This window comes from Pectinophora gossypiella, chromosome 12 (assembly GCF_024362695.1).
Source record: "Pectinophora gossypiella chromosome 12, ilPecGoss1.1, whole genome shotgun sequence".
Taxonomy (NCBI): Eukaryota; Metazoa; Arthropoda; class Insecta; order Lepidoptera; family Gelechiidae; genus Pectinophora; species Pectinophora gossypiella.
Window position 1 is genome coordinate 8,174,385 of NC_065415.1, and position 17,203 is coordinate 8,191,587.

Below are 17,203 nucleotides of genomic sequence, written 5' to 3' on the forward strand. Positions count from 1 at the left end.
AAAGGGAAGTGTGTCAGGATCGAAGCAAATGGAATTCCATAGTCTCTGCTTACCCCGATGGGAAATAGGCGTGAGTTTATGTGTGTATGAAGCTATTAGAATGATACTATATGAATGACATTTTCACTTAGTTAATATAGCAATGTGGAAGATTCCTCTAGCGCAAGTCAATAACATTGATAACGGTTGCCTGTCTCAGCTTATCACTATCAATTTGTATTGGTAGTAATACGACACTCCAAGAATTAACGAGATAAGAGGGGAATTTAAATGCGCAACTATCAGCAAATAGCTATTGCATGATCCAATCAGTCATAATTTGTCAAACTTCTCGTATTCAATTATGAAGTTCAAAGCATCGATATAAAACTTGCCGTGAACCGTGGTACATAGCTCAGTTGGTAGAACGCTTGCCTCTCACTTTGAGGTTCGAATCCAGCACAGGCATAAACCAATTATTGTCGAATTTGTTTTCAAATTCATATTATTCATTTGGATCATAAATGATTGGTGAAGGAAAACATCGTGAGGAGAACCACATTCACGAGAAATGCATTTTTGGAGGTATGTGGCCTAACCTGATTGGGATGGTTTTCCCTTCGCGGGTTGGACGGTGAGACAGGCAGTCGCTTCTGTATAAAACCGGACCTGTCAAATCTTGAGGTTAGGTAAGCGGACCCTATGAAAAACGGGATAATGCTGGAGATGATGAAAGCATCGATATAAAATACTAAGTATGTTAGCTATCGAAGAAAAAATTGATAAGTAGAATGATAAATATAAGGGTAATAAACTATGAATATCAGGATAGATATCTGCTACGTGTTGCGCATAATAGTAATAAAGCGCAAATCTAGCGACAGATAAACAGATGTTTATCACTAAATGACGTGTGATAGATAATAATGAGCTAGTTTTCTGTGAATGTGGTTATGTAAATACCTTCTACAGTCTTTTTAACGTAGCATGCTTAGACTGACATATCTTCTGTCTCTTTCGTACAAAGCTGTATACATGCCGGGTCTGCATGACAACCACGCCACGCGCGGCGCCAATTATATTGAGCGCTTCGACCAATAAACGATACGAATGCTATCTATGTAGATGGACGTCAAACGGCTATTGGTCGAAGGCCTCGATATAATTACTGTAGTGCGATAGAGACATATTTGCACTAGGCGATGTGCTTCGCGCTAGGATGTCATTATAATCCTACTACGTTAAAAGAGTTATACCTGTTATTCCATTTAACGCTCTCATTTTGCATTTAAATATGCTGTTAGAGGGCCTAATTATAATAATCACCTACCTAGCATATATTTTTTTGCCCTGATTAATCAGGGATATCATATTGGCTGTGTGGGACCGCAGGATGCCACAGCTGTTTATGTTATGTTATCACTTTCATGACTTCGGTAATAGTCCACAGAGCTCCACATAGCTTGGCACAGATAGCTAGGTATATTGAAAGTACTTGTTTGTGTTTTTTTCTTTTTAGCATTACGCGGTTTGCGTATTTGTTACTGACGTCATTACTTATACATATAGTTCTTCTTGATTTATCAAGCTAGATTTAGCAAGTAGTAGGTACGTAATCGGAAGTTATCGTGGTTACTTTACTTTTAATATATTAAAACCAAAAAGTCTCTGCTTACTCCGGTGCAACAGACGTGAGTTTATGTATTAAAAAAAACTTCTACGATGTAAGATTTTAAAAACACCAAATTTTCAGGCTCATGTGACGTGTTCACCGAATTAATCGGCGCAAAAGGCAAGGACGTGCTATACATCGGAGATCACATATTCGGAGACATCCTCAAGTCGAAGAAGATTGGCGGCTGGCGCACGTTCCTGATCGTTCCAGAGCTGGTGCAGGAGCTACACGTGTGGACGGACAAGTGCCAGTTGTTCACGCAGCTGCAGACCTTGGACGTGCAGCTGGGAGACATGTACAGGTCAGTCGGCATCTTAATACTCTATTTGCATCGGTGAACGGAAATAAACATGGAATCAATCTTGTGGCACAAAATGACTCAACGAAAATCGTACCGTGGAGAGCAGGCCTTCAGAATAATACCGACATATAGCCTTTATTGCTGTGGTATAAAAATGTAAACCGACACACGCTTTTTGTCACATCGGAGGTATGTAACCTAATCTGTATTGGGCTGGTTTTCCCTTCTCGGGTTGGAACGTCAGACAGGCAGTCGCTTCTGTAAAACATCGGATCTGTCATATCTTCAGGTTAGGTAAGCGGACCCAGTGAAAACGGGATAACGCTAGGGAGATATTGATGATGATAGTAGCAAGTGACGTTTACTCCTTAGTTTAAACTTGTGTGTAGACAAAAAGTAATTACTAATAAACCGGTATTCAGACAGGTAGTCGCTTCTGTGGACCCTGTGAAAAACGAGATAAAGTTGTGGAGGTGATGATAAAATTAGCTATTGTAACTCTGTGTTAACTGTGAATTGATAAATGTTCTCAAATATATTAGGCGACTGGAGGGTAGAATAGTAAAGACGTAATTTAAACAATAATTAATGACTTTTATAGGTATTAGCTTTCTTTTGAAAGGGAAAATTTGTTTACTCACTTGTTATATTACATTATGTTAAGTATGTTTTTAAACCATACCTATACTTTTAAGTTATGTTTTATTTTTCTTTATTACAGAGACCTGGACTCAAGTACGAAGGAAAAGCCCGACATTTCCAAGTTGCGCGCGTCGATCCGCGACGTGACGCACAAGATGGACCTCGCGTACGGTATGCTCGGCTCGCTGTTCCGATCCGGATCGCGGCAGACATTCTTCTCCTCACAGGTTTGAACACATAACTAGCACCTAACTCATACCCCGGATACTTCATACAAAAAAACCTCGTTTTACACAGACACTACACATTGACGTTAAAGTACACGCGCATTTGTAGGTGTGACGTCTGACGCCCATACGATTGAAGACTAAGACCGAGGGGGGTGAGGTAAACCTAGCTCAGCGGCTGGTGGGGAGCGGAGAGTTGCCGTTCTATACGTAGTATTATTCCTTATGCTATGCAAGCGTCTAGCAGTGAAGAGATGTGCAGGAATAACCGATTAATGAATGTGATTGAGCGAGAACGAAAACGCTCTGTCGTTGTCCCACTCGCGGTGATTGGTTTTTGTTATGTGCTTTTGTGTACCTCTGATAAGGTATACGTAAATCGTAGTCTACTTTTGACAGATTGTACATTTGGACACATTCAGCTTTTAACAGATTTTACACTTGATATCAGTTTTTTTATTAAACGTCAAATCACGAAATTATTATGGAATTTGTATGAAATAGGACAATGTTAGGACTGGCAGAGGAAGACCTAGAAAGACGTATATTGACCAAATTGGAGATGTCCTTAGAAAACGTTTAGTACGATCTACACTGAACCGGCTTGCGTGTAGGAAACGATTGATGAATGCGGAGGAAGCAAGAGAAATGAATCAGGATCGAAGCAAATGGAATTCCATAGTCTCTGCTTACTTATGTATGTATGTATGTGACGTCATAGAAAAACGTGATAAAATATCGGACTTATTTTTAAGTTAAATGGAAAACAGAAGATTTTCATCAGTTTTAGATGTCTTTATTTATTGATCAGTGGGCTTAGCACCGTAAGCACGCGACTCTTTCTCGCCGCGACAGACATCATGTCTCTTTATGTGAAGTACTGGGAGAGAGTGACGGGTGACGTATGTCGAGGCGAGAAAGAGTCGCACGTTTACGTTGCTAAGCCCGCTGATTTCATAATTTATCTTTGACGTAGGATAGTAGCCAGTTATGTACATGTTGTGTTGCAGGTGGTGAGGTACGCGGACCTGTACGCGGCCTCGTTCCTCAACCTGATGTACTACCCGTTCTGCTACATGTTCCGCGCGCCCGCCATGCTCATGCCGCACGAGTCCACCGTCGCGCACGAGCAGCGGTTCACCGTCGACGCGCCCACCATCGACAGGTATACGACGTAACGTAGCCTCACGCCTGCATCCCCGAAGGGGTAGGCAGAACCGTATGCTATATACTGGGTTACACTATAAGCATTAAATATACAAATGTGACTGAGATCTGAATAATCGTCGATTTGAATCGACATAACATCCTGCATATAGAGGTACATCCCAAGTGTAAGTCCCAATGCCCATGTAATAGTGGGCGACCCTATTGTCATCAACCGGGCACAAATACTGGATACCACAAGATAACAATTTTCTATGATCCAAACATGAATTCAATCTCATAAAGTCGAATTCACTGTTTTAGAGCCCGAGTCGGAATTTGAACCCGTAATACTACAATTTAAGTCACTCATTCTCCGAACAGGGCTGTAACGGATTTATTGTATATGTCACCGTAAAATTGTAAATAACGTTAGATTATATCTATCTCGCGAGATTGTGAACTGTCGAAAAATTGTGAAACGTAATATACTGCTTACAATTTAACGTATTATTATTCGTCAGATTATAATCTATCGAAGTAAAACTGTTAAATCACAATCTTACAATTGTCAAATTGTCAACTGTCCGACGGCTGTCCCTGATTGGTCGGCTTTACAGTAGACCGTTCTGTGTCCATAGAGTTAGGAATAAAACACAGGTGTCAGTCAAATAAAATAAATGCTCTTCAAGATTGTGAAATCAAGTACGTATTTATTAATTATTTAGTAAGTAATCAATAATTCTGACATCACATGGTAAGAAAAAATGTATCAAAATTAAAAAATCTGAAACGTATCATTCAGTATACTTTTCGTGTGTAAGATAAACATGCTGGCGGCATAGGGGTGGCCCAAGGGCCACCCCCGCCGCACCCTAACCTACTGTTGTCTTGTAAAAATTATGACAAAACACTATTATTCTAAAAAAGAATTATGGATATCTATTTATTAATCCCAAAAATAAGTTATACCTAACAAACTAGTATTAATAGATGTTATTATGGGAAAGTAAAACTATTATGCTAAAAAACGTTATGCAAAAAGGATTATGATAATTAAAATTATGACAAAAACATTTATGCATTTTAAGAGAATCCCAAATTAACATTATGCTCACTCTAATAGTTTTGTAACTCTATGGTATAGCACGCGAGGTGCGTTTCGTATCACAATTTGACGGTTTCACTTCGATAAATTATAATCTACCGAAAAATAATACGTTAAATTGTAAGCAATATGATACGATTCATAATTACTCGACAGTTCACAATCTCGCGAGATTCAAATCGATAGATTATAATCTAACGTTATTTACAATTTTACGGTGACATATACAATATATTCTATATACATTGTTATTACAAAGATAAAGATGCCGTGCCATGCTCATATTGCAAGAGTCACTTGACTATCAAAATCGTCGGAAACATTTGTATAACATTTTGTAATAAAAATCCCTGAGCGACATGGTGTAATGCTGTAGTATTCATTTGTTATGTAAAGTGATGATTTGATTTTTCTTAATCACTGTAAACTATAAGGCTGGCATTACCACCAAAGCTCAAGCCTTAGATTATTATTATTATTGCGTATGGCAGACAAATATCCTGCTTGGATCAAATATCCAGCTTAAGCTCCCTTAACCAAGTCTCTGCTGCATCCGTCACACAATGCAGCTCGGCTATACCACCTGGGAACCGGTGCAGAGGGCACTCGTTCACTCGTTCACTATGTGAGATAAGCCTTAGATGAAAATTAAATACAAAAAAAATAATTTATGTAATTTCCAGGACGAGGCAGCACCAGACGAGGACATTTAGCCTGCTGAGCATCTCAGACGACACCGCGTCGCAAGACACTGCGCCCGCTTCCGCCATCCGCAAGAAAGTTGAGGTAAGGGTTTTCATAAAATTTAACAGAAATCAGAATTGTTTATTCAACGTAATTATCATGAATAAGCTTGTAGAAGGTCAATTTTTGTATCTCACTCGAACGGAATTGCAGCCGGTACACTCCATACAAAAATCTCATTCTTACCGTAACGCGTAAGTGCGAGTGAGACAAACAGTCCGCACTCTCCCTTTTACTCCTTAGCGGCATTTAACAATAAACTAAAACCTAGAGAAGGTGACATCGGTGCTCGATTCGAATCGGTACGGGGCGGAGAATTAGCGTTGTTTATTAAATTCAATTTATTCATTTATCAAGGCTTGCTTGCTATGAAAGCTCGGTGAGGTGTGGGCACTTAGTTAAATCTTGGGATAGATGTACCTCTGATTACCCTATTGGGATATAGTCGTAAGCTTATGTTTATTCATAGCGATATACCTGGATCGAAACGAATGTATCGCACGGAGCGTCGGCTATAGTGACGTATGCTACCAAACAAATGACGACATCCAATGTGGACATCGGAATTATCCAGTACCTAAATTTGCTTTTTTCAAATGAGTTTAAGCACTTCTGCGCACTTTCTTTTTTTTGTTTTCGGTGATTGCTGAGGTTGGCAATCCACCTCACAACCCACACGATTACAAAAGACTATGTAATCTTTTGTATACGTTTATAGACAACCGGGTCCGTCCCACACACCCGGCCGGAGACGCCGCGGCAGCTCACACACACGCACGACGAAGACTGTTCCGACGACGAGGACGTGGCCAAGACGCAAGCAGCCAAATAAACAACCCATAATTATACAGGATTATATGGAGTCAATTTACCGTAGCTCAATTGTACCTGCGGGTGATCTAACGTGGCCTAGCTTAGCTAGATATACTATTAACAAATCAATTCTCTTCCAAGTTCGATTTTTTTTTCTAGGCTGTAGTTTTAACAAAATTTAGCAAGCCATTTGGTAAAGTAAGAAAGCAGAAACATTACCATCAATATCTCCCTAGCGTTATCGCGTTTTTACAGGGTCCGCTTACTTATCCTGAAGTTTCGTCAGATTCGTTTTTTGCTGACCCGAATGTTTAACCCGAAGGAATTTGTTCCGCAATTGCATTTTTCGGGATTTCGAAAGACGACCAGCAAAAACAATAAATGATATACTTATGTCAACTTGCAAAGCGAAACTATGGATTTCTCTTAACCTATTTACAAATGTATTTTCGTCAGGCGAATACGTATTTCTTTCGAATATTGAATGCTGGTGAAATTGTGGTTGAATGTATGTATATGTTTCACCCGTTATCTTAGAACACGAGTTATATTGAGTGTTGAATTTCTTGAATTTATTAGTGTGAATAATATTGTATCTATCTGGGAATGGACGTAAATTCATTTTAGTTTTATGGCGTCTGAGTGCGAGGGAATAAAATATTAGTAAAACTCCGAGATTTATTTAGCATGATATTTATGGAACTTGTTCTGCGATTAATTTATTGCTGTTTTTGGTTTCGATAACTGGAGATGGTACTTGGTATGAAGGAGACCCCAATCACCAATAAATGATCATGTATCTTTCTTTTCAATACTAATACTTCATTTTATTTTTATTTACAAAATGTAAACTACATTCGATGCAGATAAAGAGGCTATAGTGATGCGAGGAAGAAGAGTTAAACTTCAGCAGCAGTAATTATTATTGTTATCCACAGTCGTTCGCCGGCCGACAGTAAGCATTTCCAAGTGTGATGAGAATATTTTACGATACTGATTATTTTAAACTGAATAGTACTTGTTGTAGAATATGTACATACTATAAATATGTAACGAATATAATTATAATATTGTGTTGTATAAAATATTTCGAGAATTTATTTTTTGAGTCCAGTCAATAGAGATTATTTTTTGTTGCACTCTGTTCACATTTATATTATTGTTATATTTTTTAATATATTTTATTGTTTGAGTAAACAAGATACTTGTGTTTGAATTCAGTCAATAGTGTACTCGTGAATTAACGATTTGATTACAAATGTTAAGCTCCGTTGATTGGGCTTCTAGATGTTGTGATTTAAATTGTTTAAAAATGTATGCGTATATGACGTAGCTTTATACATAGGTAAGTGTATAGATACACTGTTTATAATATTATGAGTAAATTGTTAACGAGGAAATGTTGCCATTTTTATATCAGTAGCAATTCCACTTTTTTACCTAATCACACAAAACTAGATGTGTAATAGGATGCAATAAATAAAATTAATTCAATAAATCATATTTATGTTTTATTAACTTACTTTAATAACTATAACAGTAGGTCCTCCAAGTATTCTTCAAACTCTTCCTCCCGAGACTTTTCTTCTATTTCCTGCACGCCTGGAATTTAATAAAACGTGAGCTATTATTATCCACCAGTTTAAATTAGTTAGTTGTTTAAATAAGGGTGGCAGCCTCCGTGGTCTAGTGGTTAGAGCGTTAGGCTCACGATCTGGAGGTCCGGGTTCAATTCCCGATGGGGACATTGTCGAAATCACTTTGTGAGACTGTCCTTTGTTTGGTAAGGACTTTTCAGGCTTGAATCACCTGATTGTCCGAAAAAGTAAGATGATTCCGTGCTTCGGAGGGCACGTTAAGCCGTTGGTCCCGGCTATTAGCCGTAAAAACACCTCCACCAACCCGCAGTGGAGCAGCGTGGTGAAGTATGCTCCATACCCCCTCCGGTTGATTGAGGGGAGGCCTGTGCCCAGCATTGGGACGTATATAGGCAGTTTATGTTATGTTAAATAAGGATATGATAAGTACACCTAAACTAAAAAATAAGAATGATTGAAGATAGATTTGAAAAAGATTTATAAGTGGTAGATTTGGTAGAGGAAGTTCTAGGCGTACCTACATACCGCGATTAGATCCAGGATGTTTTAAAGAAAGGCCAGCAGGACTAACTTCAGTAAATTTTGTCGAAATCGATGTGTTTGTTGTTTTCCGTAACATGCAGGCAACGTGATTTTGTTCGTATTTAGACAGAACGACATGACTTATTTGGGTTCACATATGAACACCAATCGATAAACGACATAACAAAAAAACGTTTCAAGACTTTCATAAAAAAGAGACTAAGGAAGTCTTCGTTCCTATTGGTAAGTACAACATTGTTATAGGTACTGTTGTGGGGCCCGTGTCATCACTGTGATGAAAGATGATAGATTTTAAGTATGGGTTTCATATACGGCAGATAGGCTATCAGGGAATATCAACAAGTGGTGAAAGAACTTCTTAGTATGTTAGGTGAACACCTAAATCAAAATCTGATACAAACCTTTCTTCCACAAGGATTCGTTTACGCTCTCCACAGTCGTATTCTCTGCAGCAGTGGACGTGGAGGGTTCCATCTCAATCTCGGCTGCCTCGAGACTTTCCTCACCGCTTTCTTCACCTGAATCATCTTTTTCTTTGTTTTTCTTTTTCTTCTTATGACGTTTCTTCAGCCGCTTAACTTCACGCTTCTTTGATCTGTAGTTTAATTTCTCTGAGCACTCAGGACATAAACCTGCGCAAGTTATTTTTTGTGAGAGAAATACAAAAACAGTTCAAGTCCCTTTAAAATTATTTGGATGCAACAATGACAAATCCCAAATTCTATTTGATAGTACTCGTAGGTACCAATATCTTGGGTCCGACACTGCATTTACGTCCCACTAAGTAAAGGGTCCCGTTTATAGCATGTCAATATGAACTCTGACACTAAGGTTGGTGAGGTTAGTTATAGAATTCACCAACCACACGGATATCCTGGGGCCTGTTTCATAAAACTTACAATTGTAAATTACGACAATTTGGTGTTCATTACGTAGCTAAAATGAAACTGTAAAATATTTGGGATCACAGACTCCGCAAGGTACATCAAATTATCTTTGTAATTTACAATTGTAAGTTTTATGAAACAGGCCCCTGGTCTATCGGAGGTTCAAAGGATGCATCAAACAATAGGTTGTGGTGAGCTAGAGCTACGCACGCTTACCAAACTTAACAAGTTTATTCGTCTCTGCATCCCCTAAATACATAGTTTACTTCCCAAGACGCTGCGCTGCTACAGTGCATGTTGCCACACTAGAACTTTCCCAAGCACCACTTCCTTCTACCCACAACTAAGCAATGCATCTTCAAGCTTAACCTGCCTAAACCGAAAGTTAAAGCTACGTACGTAGTTTAACTAGCGCGTTTTTCTTGTCCCCGTCCTCCAGGTAGGCGAAGTTGACCTCCCAGGAGCGCAGGCCGTCGGCGCTGCTGCAGTGCTTGTTGCCGCACTGGAACTGACCCTTGCCGAGCACCACTTCCTTCTCCACGCGCCATCGAAGAGCCACCTACACGGTTCATCATCATCAGCCCATTAACGTCCCCACTGCTGGGGCACGGGCCTTCCCTATGGATGGATAGGGAGATCGGGCCTGAAATCATCACGCGGGCTCAGTGCGGATTGATGGTTATTAACGACTGCTAATGCAGCCGGGACCAACGGCTTGACGTGCCTTCCGAAGTACGGAGGAGCTCGAGATGAAAACTTTTTTTTGTGGTCACCCGCATCCTATGATCGGCCTTGCGAAAGTTGCTTAACTTCAACAATCGCAGACCGAGTGCGTTTCCCGCTGTGCCAACGAGCTCCTCACCTACACGGTTACGTCTTATTAATACAGTCAAACGGCCTCTGTGGTTCAGTGGACAAGCGTTGGGCGAGGTCCAGGATGTGAATCACGATGGGAATATATCACAAAACTATTACTTGCACAGATTACGTGAATCTGTCCCCGTACTACAATTATAAAAGCCCAAAGATTTTCTTTGTCACTGGACTGATATGAATGAAAATTGGCACGTACGACATAGGGGATCTACTGTTCAGAGATAAACTTCGCGCGCGATTACACATAATTCCGTGCGGAAATATAGTTAGGTATATATTTTTTATAAAACTTACCAACTCAGTTGTTTGCTATCGGATCGGGGCCACTTAAGGCCGAAGCTCTTGGCATTTCGCCAGTTCTACCACCCTATAGATGCGCCACTGAGCAGATATAGGTACTCCACTCACATAGGCTCGCTTGCCAGATTTCAGAGCTTTCATAACATTGCTCCAGACATGTTACAGCAGCTGGCACTTTAGGTAGGTACCTATTACTCGAAAGATGAGTTAGCTAAGCTAATTTATGGAGTGAGTGAGAAGGTTAAAGTCTTTCTTAATTAACCGGAGAACCCGCCTATGGTTGTTGCTGTACCAACTGCTCCGCTGATATCTTACCTACGAGTAACCACAATTGCCAACCTACGGAACAGCTACCTGTTATAAGCTCTTTAATAATAAGGACATTGGTAGTTCTTTTGACATGGCGTCTATCGACTTAAAATTGGTCCATTTTTTAATTAAGGCTAGGTAATAAAGCTCTCTTTTACATAACTTTTTACTGCACTACTAGCGCATGTGATTCAAACCAGAATTTCAAATACGTAGGTAGGTATTTAATGTGGGTGATGACTAATGCAAAGCAAACACCGGATGCGACTTATTATGTTGACACATCCCCTGCCACTGTGGTCCAGTGGTTAAACGGTGGGCTCACGATCTGGAGCTCCTGGATTCGACTCTCGGTGGGAACACGACTAACAAAAACATCGCATTGTGACAGCTACAGGTTGAAATAACCTGATTGTCGGCAAAACGCAATGATTCTGTGCTTCGGAGGGCATGTTAAGCAGTCGGTCCCGGCTACTATATAAGTAAGTACAGTCATGAGCTATGACATCAAGGGCCTTTCGCGCCTCAAAAAGTTAGGGTTGACGAAGCCTATGACGGTCTCACTCGAGTCAATCGAAGGGTATTCTAGTAAAAATGTCCGCCATAGACGATGAACATTATGTAATGTATTACTTTACATCTTTAAGTATATTGTAAAACAAATACCTAGACAGATAATTAAGTAGACATTTCATTTTCTACACATTACGAGATAATAAAAATTGTCTTCCGCGCAGAAACTACGTTTACAAGTCGATATCACATCCAAACTCTTCGATAAAACCCCGGGAAAATCGTTTATCAAGTAATAAACAAACACTTGCCTTTGTTAGGGCTCGGTAATTGTATTATTGTTATTACGAGGGGTGGCTACTACTATTACTGGTACCATGATTGGGGATGTTTATGAACAGTCAACATAAAAAAGGTTTTTACAAAAGACGTTACTTGAAATACATAGGATTATAGCTCGCCAAATCGCGCGAACATCATGGAGGAAACTCCAAAAATATATTAATAGGCTAATTTTCAGCTAGTCAAATCAGATACTTTTTACTAAACGAAATTACTATTGAACTTGTATGAAAAAGCACCTGTGACTGTAACGTCAGAAAAAACGTGATTAAATGTCGGACTTATTATTACTTTTTTCTTGATTAAAATTAAAAAATAAGTTAATTAGAAAAAAAGAAAATGTTTTTCGACAGTTTAAAATCTGTCTTTATTTAGTAATCACAATTTATCTTTGACCTAGGATACTATCCAATGTGTAGGTACCTGCTTACATACATAATATTCTCACGCCCGTAATTCCTAATGGGATGAGTAATGACAAGACAAGCAGCTGAATGTGTTTTTTTGGATCCCAGGCGAGCATAGAAATACGTACCTACCTATTGAATTTAACATATGACTCACGCCTTAAATCTCTATCAGGGTAGGCAGAGCCAAAGTCAACGCGGGAACAATGTAATGCTGTTTTTGATAATACGGATAAGTACTTGTTTAACGAGAAGCAACATAGAATACCTACTTATTTGTAAATGATTCTAGCACTAGCAGTGCTTAGGGAAACTCATACAGAGAAAGGATGTGACCATTTTTTGCTTCCAGGACGTCATTAAATGCAAGTCAAGTTTGGTATATTTAGGACTTTTTAATAGACAAAGCTGCCTGCGCACTTAATTACTATAATAAGTATTAGTCATCACCCAGAAAGCGCCTCCGACCTATATTTACGTCGTTCTAAATGCGTAGTGCAGTGGCACGTAGCCTCTATTTCGTAAGCGAGAAGGTACGCCTTTGAAACATACCTATCGCGTGTACAATATAGGAACCTATATATCTATATAACGGTAGGATAGCTTTAATAATAGGACCTACATTATTTATCTACTTTTGGATTTAAAAGTGATGAATGATGATATAACATCTAAGTATAAAGATTATTCCTTGCACTGCATACATTGGTCTTAAAAGAATATTTGGATACTCTAGCGGATACATAATCTTATTGAATTGAACCTTCGCGCAGCCGCTCGGAGCAGATGTGCGTGTGCGCCACTGTATCGCGTCTGGGAGAACATTGTAACGCTATATTTAGCCTACAGAAAGGCAGTACGGGCATTGTGCGCACACCCCAGTATCGCACACAAAGGAAGGTCTCTCGGGCAAAAAAGGCAATTGACAGAGGGGAACGGTCCCCATCTGAGCCTTAATAAACTTAGGGGAAACCATTACCGACATAAATTAATTTCAATGTTGCCTTTACAATCCATTCTGATGTAAATAGAGGACGGTTAGGCGACCGTTAAGAATGTTTTTCTATTCCAAACAGTGGAACCTAGACTGGCTACTAATTAAGATAAAAACAGTGTAAACAGATAAATAATTACAAATAATACGACTAAGAAATTAAACATCATTACAGAAACATGTTATGCCTTTCAATAAGTAGGTAGGCGCCTATACAATTCAGCGAAATTCCCATTATCTACACGAGTGCGTCTTCTGTATCTGGCTGGCTACGTTCAAGGACTTGGAAGTAAAACTTACTCTGTTCTCTTTATATCTGGTTAGATCGCAAATGCAGTATTCCTTGAAGAGTTTATCGTAATATTTTTTGGCAAGTTGCTTCTCCCAGGTGTCGGCGACGTCGTCGTCCTCCCAGAGGAACTTGTGGTTCTCCCGGATGACGTCGAGGTCGGTGCGGTCCCGCGAGCTGTCGCGCTGCAGCTGCCCGGTCGCGCCCTTCGCATTCAGACAATATACGTTTACTAGGTACTTATGCAACTCATACGGATTAAGATTACGCAATCTTCCCGACATCGCTACCGTAACCTAGAACAAAGGGAAAAATACCTATTTAATAGCGAAATGAAACATAATTTGCAACAAACAACTCTTTAATAAAATCGACAATTATTAGATTATTACATTTCCATAAAACATTTCATAATTCATATCAAACGGATCTTATACTAATTGTCATGTTGAGTCAATAACAAGGTGCAGTATCGATAAATAGTTACAAAATTGTAGTGTACCGTTTGGTATAATAAATAATAGGTATCCTTTGTGCAAGTTAATATCTACTCTGAATATTATTGTCAGTCTTGTAGATTTTTGTGTAAAATTTTTCCATTTGGCTCAAATTCAAATTCTTAATCTATAAACAAGTCATGCAGTTAAAATTATAATATTAAATATAATATAATAAATATATTAAAATATATGATTATGACCTATCCCTAATTACTAACTATGTAGGTAAAAATCTAAAGTATTGACAACCAGTTCATAAAATCGAAAGTGGCACAATCAAAATATAAAAATAGCTTTGGTTTCTTAGCCAATTAGAAAATACAATATCTTTGGGATTTTCTTTTTGAACTATACTTAAATCTAATCTGTAGGTTTTGGTGAAGGTAAAAATACAAGATAGTATGTCAATATTACAATATGCAACATGTTTGCTTGACAAAAATGTCTGGACTGTGAAAACAATTGTGATGATTGAATTACTTTTGAATTATGAAACTTAAAAATATATTAAACTTAAAATACACTACTTGTTCGAAGTGGCTAAACTAAACATGTATCTGAGACCATAAAACTTCAGTAGTTTATCCAAATATGCTCCACCAGTTACACAAATCATTTTAAGTTACAATTTATAATTGACTTCAAATCATTATAAACTTATTTCACTATACCATTGAAAAAATGTTTGGTATTCCTTTCATAAAGTTAAATATATTATATATTAGGCACATTACATATTATTATTGCTTTGGTTACAACAACACAGTACAAATAAGAGTCACTTTATATATTATCTAAAATTTGGCAAAGTGTTTAGTCTATACAACTGGTATTTTAATACCTCCTAGTAAAGGTATACAAAAATATTAATAATATTAAAGCTCTTATAGAGAAGCAGGAACAATTTGTGACAATATGTATATTTGTTTGCAGAAGGCCTCAAGTTGTGGTAGTTTTCCTCTATCTAATGTAAATATTACACTACTGCTATCGGAATCTTTGGACATTTGACCTATATCCACATTTTAAAATATCACTATCATATCTAAAAAGGCAACTTTGGATAGAGATATGTGTGACCTTATTGTAGAGCACCTGTGAAGGCATTTCCTAATATCCTAATTTAACCAAACATGCAGTAATAAATCGCATAAATAAAATCCCTTAAAAAGCTTCTACAGCAGCACACCATGAGTGGCAACACTCAAACACACCATAATGACTAAATTATGAACTAGATCATATTCTTCAATTTGGTATAAAACAATGCAAAATTAGAATAAACAATGATTATGACTAAATTTTTGGCAATTGGAGAATCTGAAAGCTCAGTGATAGGCATCATACACAATACAAATAAATAGACATTGAAAATGAAATTAGCTAAATGACCTCAAAGATAAGTGACATCTAAAATTCTCATAATGCATTTATGATGCTTAACACTTGTTTGAGCCTTATATCATTTCACTTTTATCCATGAGTCTTCTCATGTTTTTTCATATTGTCCGAGCGTGTGAAGGCTTTGTCACACACCCCACAGTAGTAGGACTTTTGTTTAGTATGTACTGTCATGTGGCGGGAAAGCTCACTCTTGGTGACAAACTTCTTTTCACAAACAGTGCAGGCATGCTTGCGGACATTGAGGTGGAATTTCATATGTATGGAGAGTGAGCTTGACTGTGAGAATGCTTTGTGGCAGAGCTCGCACACAAACGGTCTTTCACCTGTATGTTTTCGGAGATGATTCATAAACCCAGTTTTAGTATAATCTTTTTGACAGAGGTGACAGAAGCTGGATTTAGAGTCCAACATTCCAGGGAAGTGGCTGTTAATATGTTTCCTGAGTTCCCAGTAACTAGGAAATTTCTCTGCACACACATGACAAGGGTATTTTTTCTCTTCGGTGGGTTTGGCACTACATTGATGACCCGAAAGCAATTGTTCGCTGGGAAACATTTGATTGCACCGGCTGCATGTGTGACTAGCCTCAGAGTCAGTAGATAGGGTCACCTCCAAGTAGTTTTCAATTGACATAACATTCCCATTAGAACTATCTGCATCATCATTACTTATTTGAGTTTGGTCTTTATCTGAAATATCTTTGGTATCCATTTTCTCTATATATTCCTTGTAATCTAATGAGGGTTTGCCCGAGTTGTTGTTATCAGGCTCTACTAGGTGTAGTACGGGTGACTCGCTCTGCCCTCGGTCGGGAGATGTAGTTTTTTCGTTGTCCGAGTGGTCTGGCCTCGAGGATGCGTTGTTGTCTGACTCCCAGCCATTCTCGATGATTTCCACATCAGAGTCAGAATCGTCGCTCGATACAGAGTTATTGAACCCGATATCATCAAATCGCAGCACATTGGAAGGAAGTTTAACCCCCACGATAGCCTGAATCGCCTGCCATGAAAGCTCCTGGGGGTTGTTCTGCATATTATCGCACTACTCTAACCTATAAACGAGTTTTTATTGATTACTACATTGAAAGCTCCATAAACTAGGGAATAATCAAAAGTAATTTGTAATATTTACCTTATGTGCACGATTTTTGGAAATAAATGAAGAGACGACAACTTTTTCTACATCTAAAAATATTATGCTATACACTGCACTGCTCTTTATGGATGCGTCTTTGTCATTCATTGATGGAATGAAACTAACTTCATTTGTATAGCGATCTAGCGCTGTTTAAGAAATGCGTCTAGGTGAACTAGATCGCACTGTAAAGCGATGAAGGCGCTTTAATTTTTTTTTAATGACTATTCACATACCTATAGAAAGACAAACTTTTCAGTATACATTGCTGAACCAATATTATTTCATCAATATTTCTTGATATTTCATATTCAGTATACGTATAACGATTATGTGAATTACATGTATCAAGAGCAAGTTCATAAAAATAGGCGAAGTTTAAGTATAAAACATTTTACATGCCTTATTTTATTTATATACCTACCTATTTGAATTTAATATGTATTTAATATGTATGTATGTATGTGTGCAT

At 38.3% G+C, this 17,203-nt stretch overlaps 2 protein-coding genes across 10 annotated transcripts in view; one reads left to right on the top strand and one right to left on the bottom strand.

The window, feature by feature from the left end:
* The window catches only part of LOC126371134 (cytosolic purine 5'-nucleotidase), a 21,806-nt gene extending 13,670 nt beyond the window's left edge, over positions 1–8,136 (top strand). For all 8 annotated transcript variants that reach the window (XM_050016346.1, XM_050016347.1, XM_050016345.1 and 5 more), the window contains 5 exons: positions 1,733–1,955; positions 2,677–2,824; positions 3,835–3,989; positions 5,762–5,864; positions 6,541–8,136. In XM_050016346.1, the coding sequence (XP_049872303.1) occupies positions 1,733–1,955; positions 2,677–2,824; positions 3,835–3,989; positions 5,762–5,864; positions 6,541–6,654 (743 nt within the window). In that variant the 3' untranslated portion in view covers positions 6,655–8,136. The remainder of the gene's footprint in view (positions 1–1,732; positions 1,956–2,676; positions 2,825–3,834; positions 3,990–5,761; positions 5,865–6,540) is intronic.
* LOC126371141 (protein FRA10AC1) lies at positions 8,129–16,912 on the bottom strand. Of its 2 annotated transcripts, XM_050016363.1 has the most exons (5): positions 16,729–16,912; positions 13,705–13,989; positions 10,063–10,222; positions 9,178–9,408; positions 8,129–8,237 (listed from the first exon to the last, which is right to left on the bottom strand). In XM_050016363.1, the coding sequence occupies exons 1-5, from the start codon at positions 16,837–16,839 to the stop codon at positions 8,167–8,169; spliced, it is 858 nt and encodes a 285-aa protein (XP_049872320.1). In that variant the 5' UTR covers positions 16,840–16,912; the 3' UTR covers positions 8,129–8,166. The 2 variants fall into 2 exon arrangements, with proteins under 2 accessions (XP_049872320.1, XP_049872319.1); XM_050016362.1 differs by lacking the exons at positions 8,129–8,237; positions 9,178–9,408; positions 10,063–10,222; positions 13,705–13,989 and adding an exon at positions 14,037–16,648 and having other exon boundaries at positions 16,729–16,857.
* Between the last annotated feature and the right edge of the window lie 291 nt (positions 16,913–17,203).

Coding starts and splice junctions, on each gene's coding strand:
- LOC126371141 (XM_050016362.1), bottom strand. CDS start 16,629: ATGCAGAACAACCCCCAGGAGCTTTCATGGCAGGCGATTCAGGCTATC.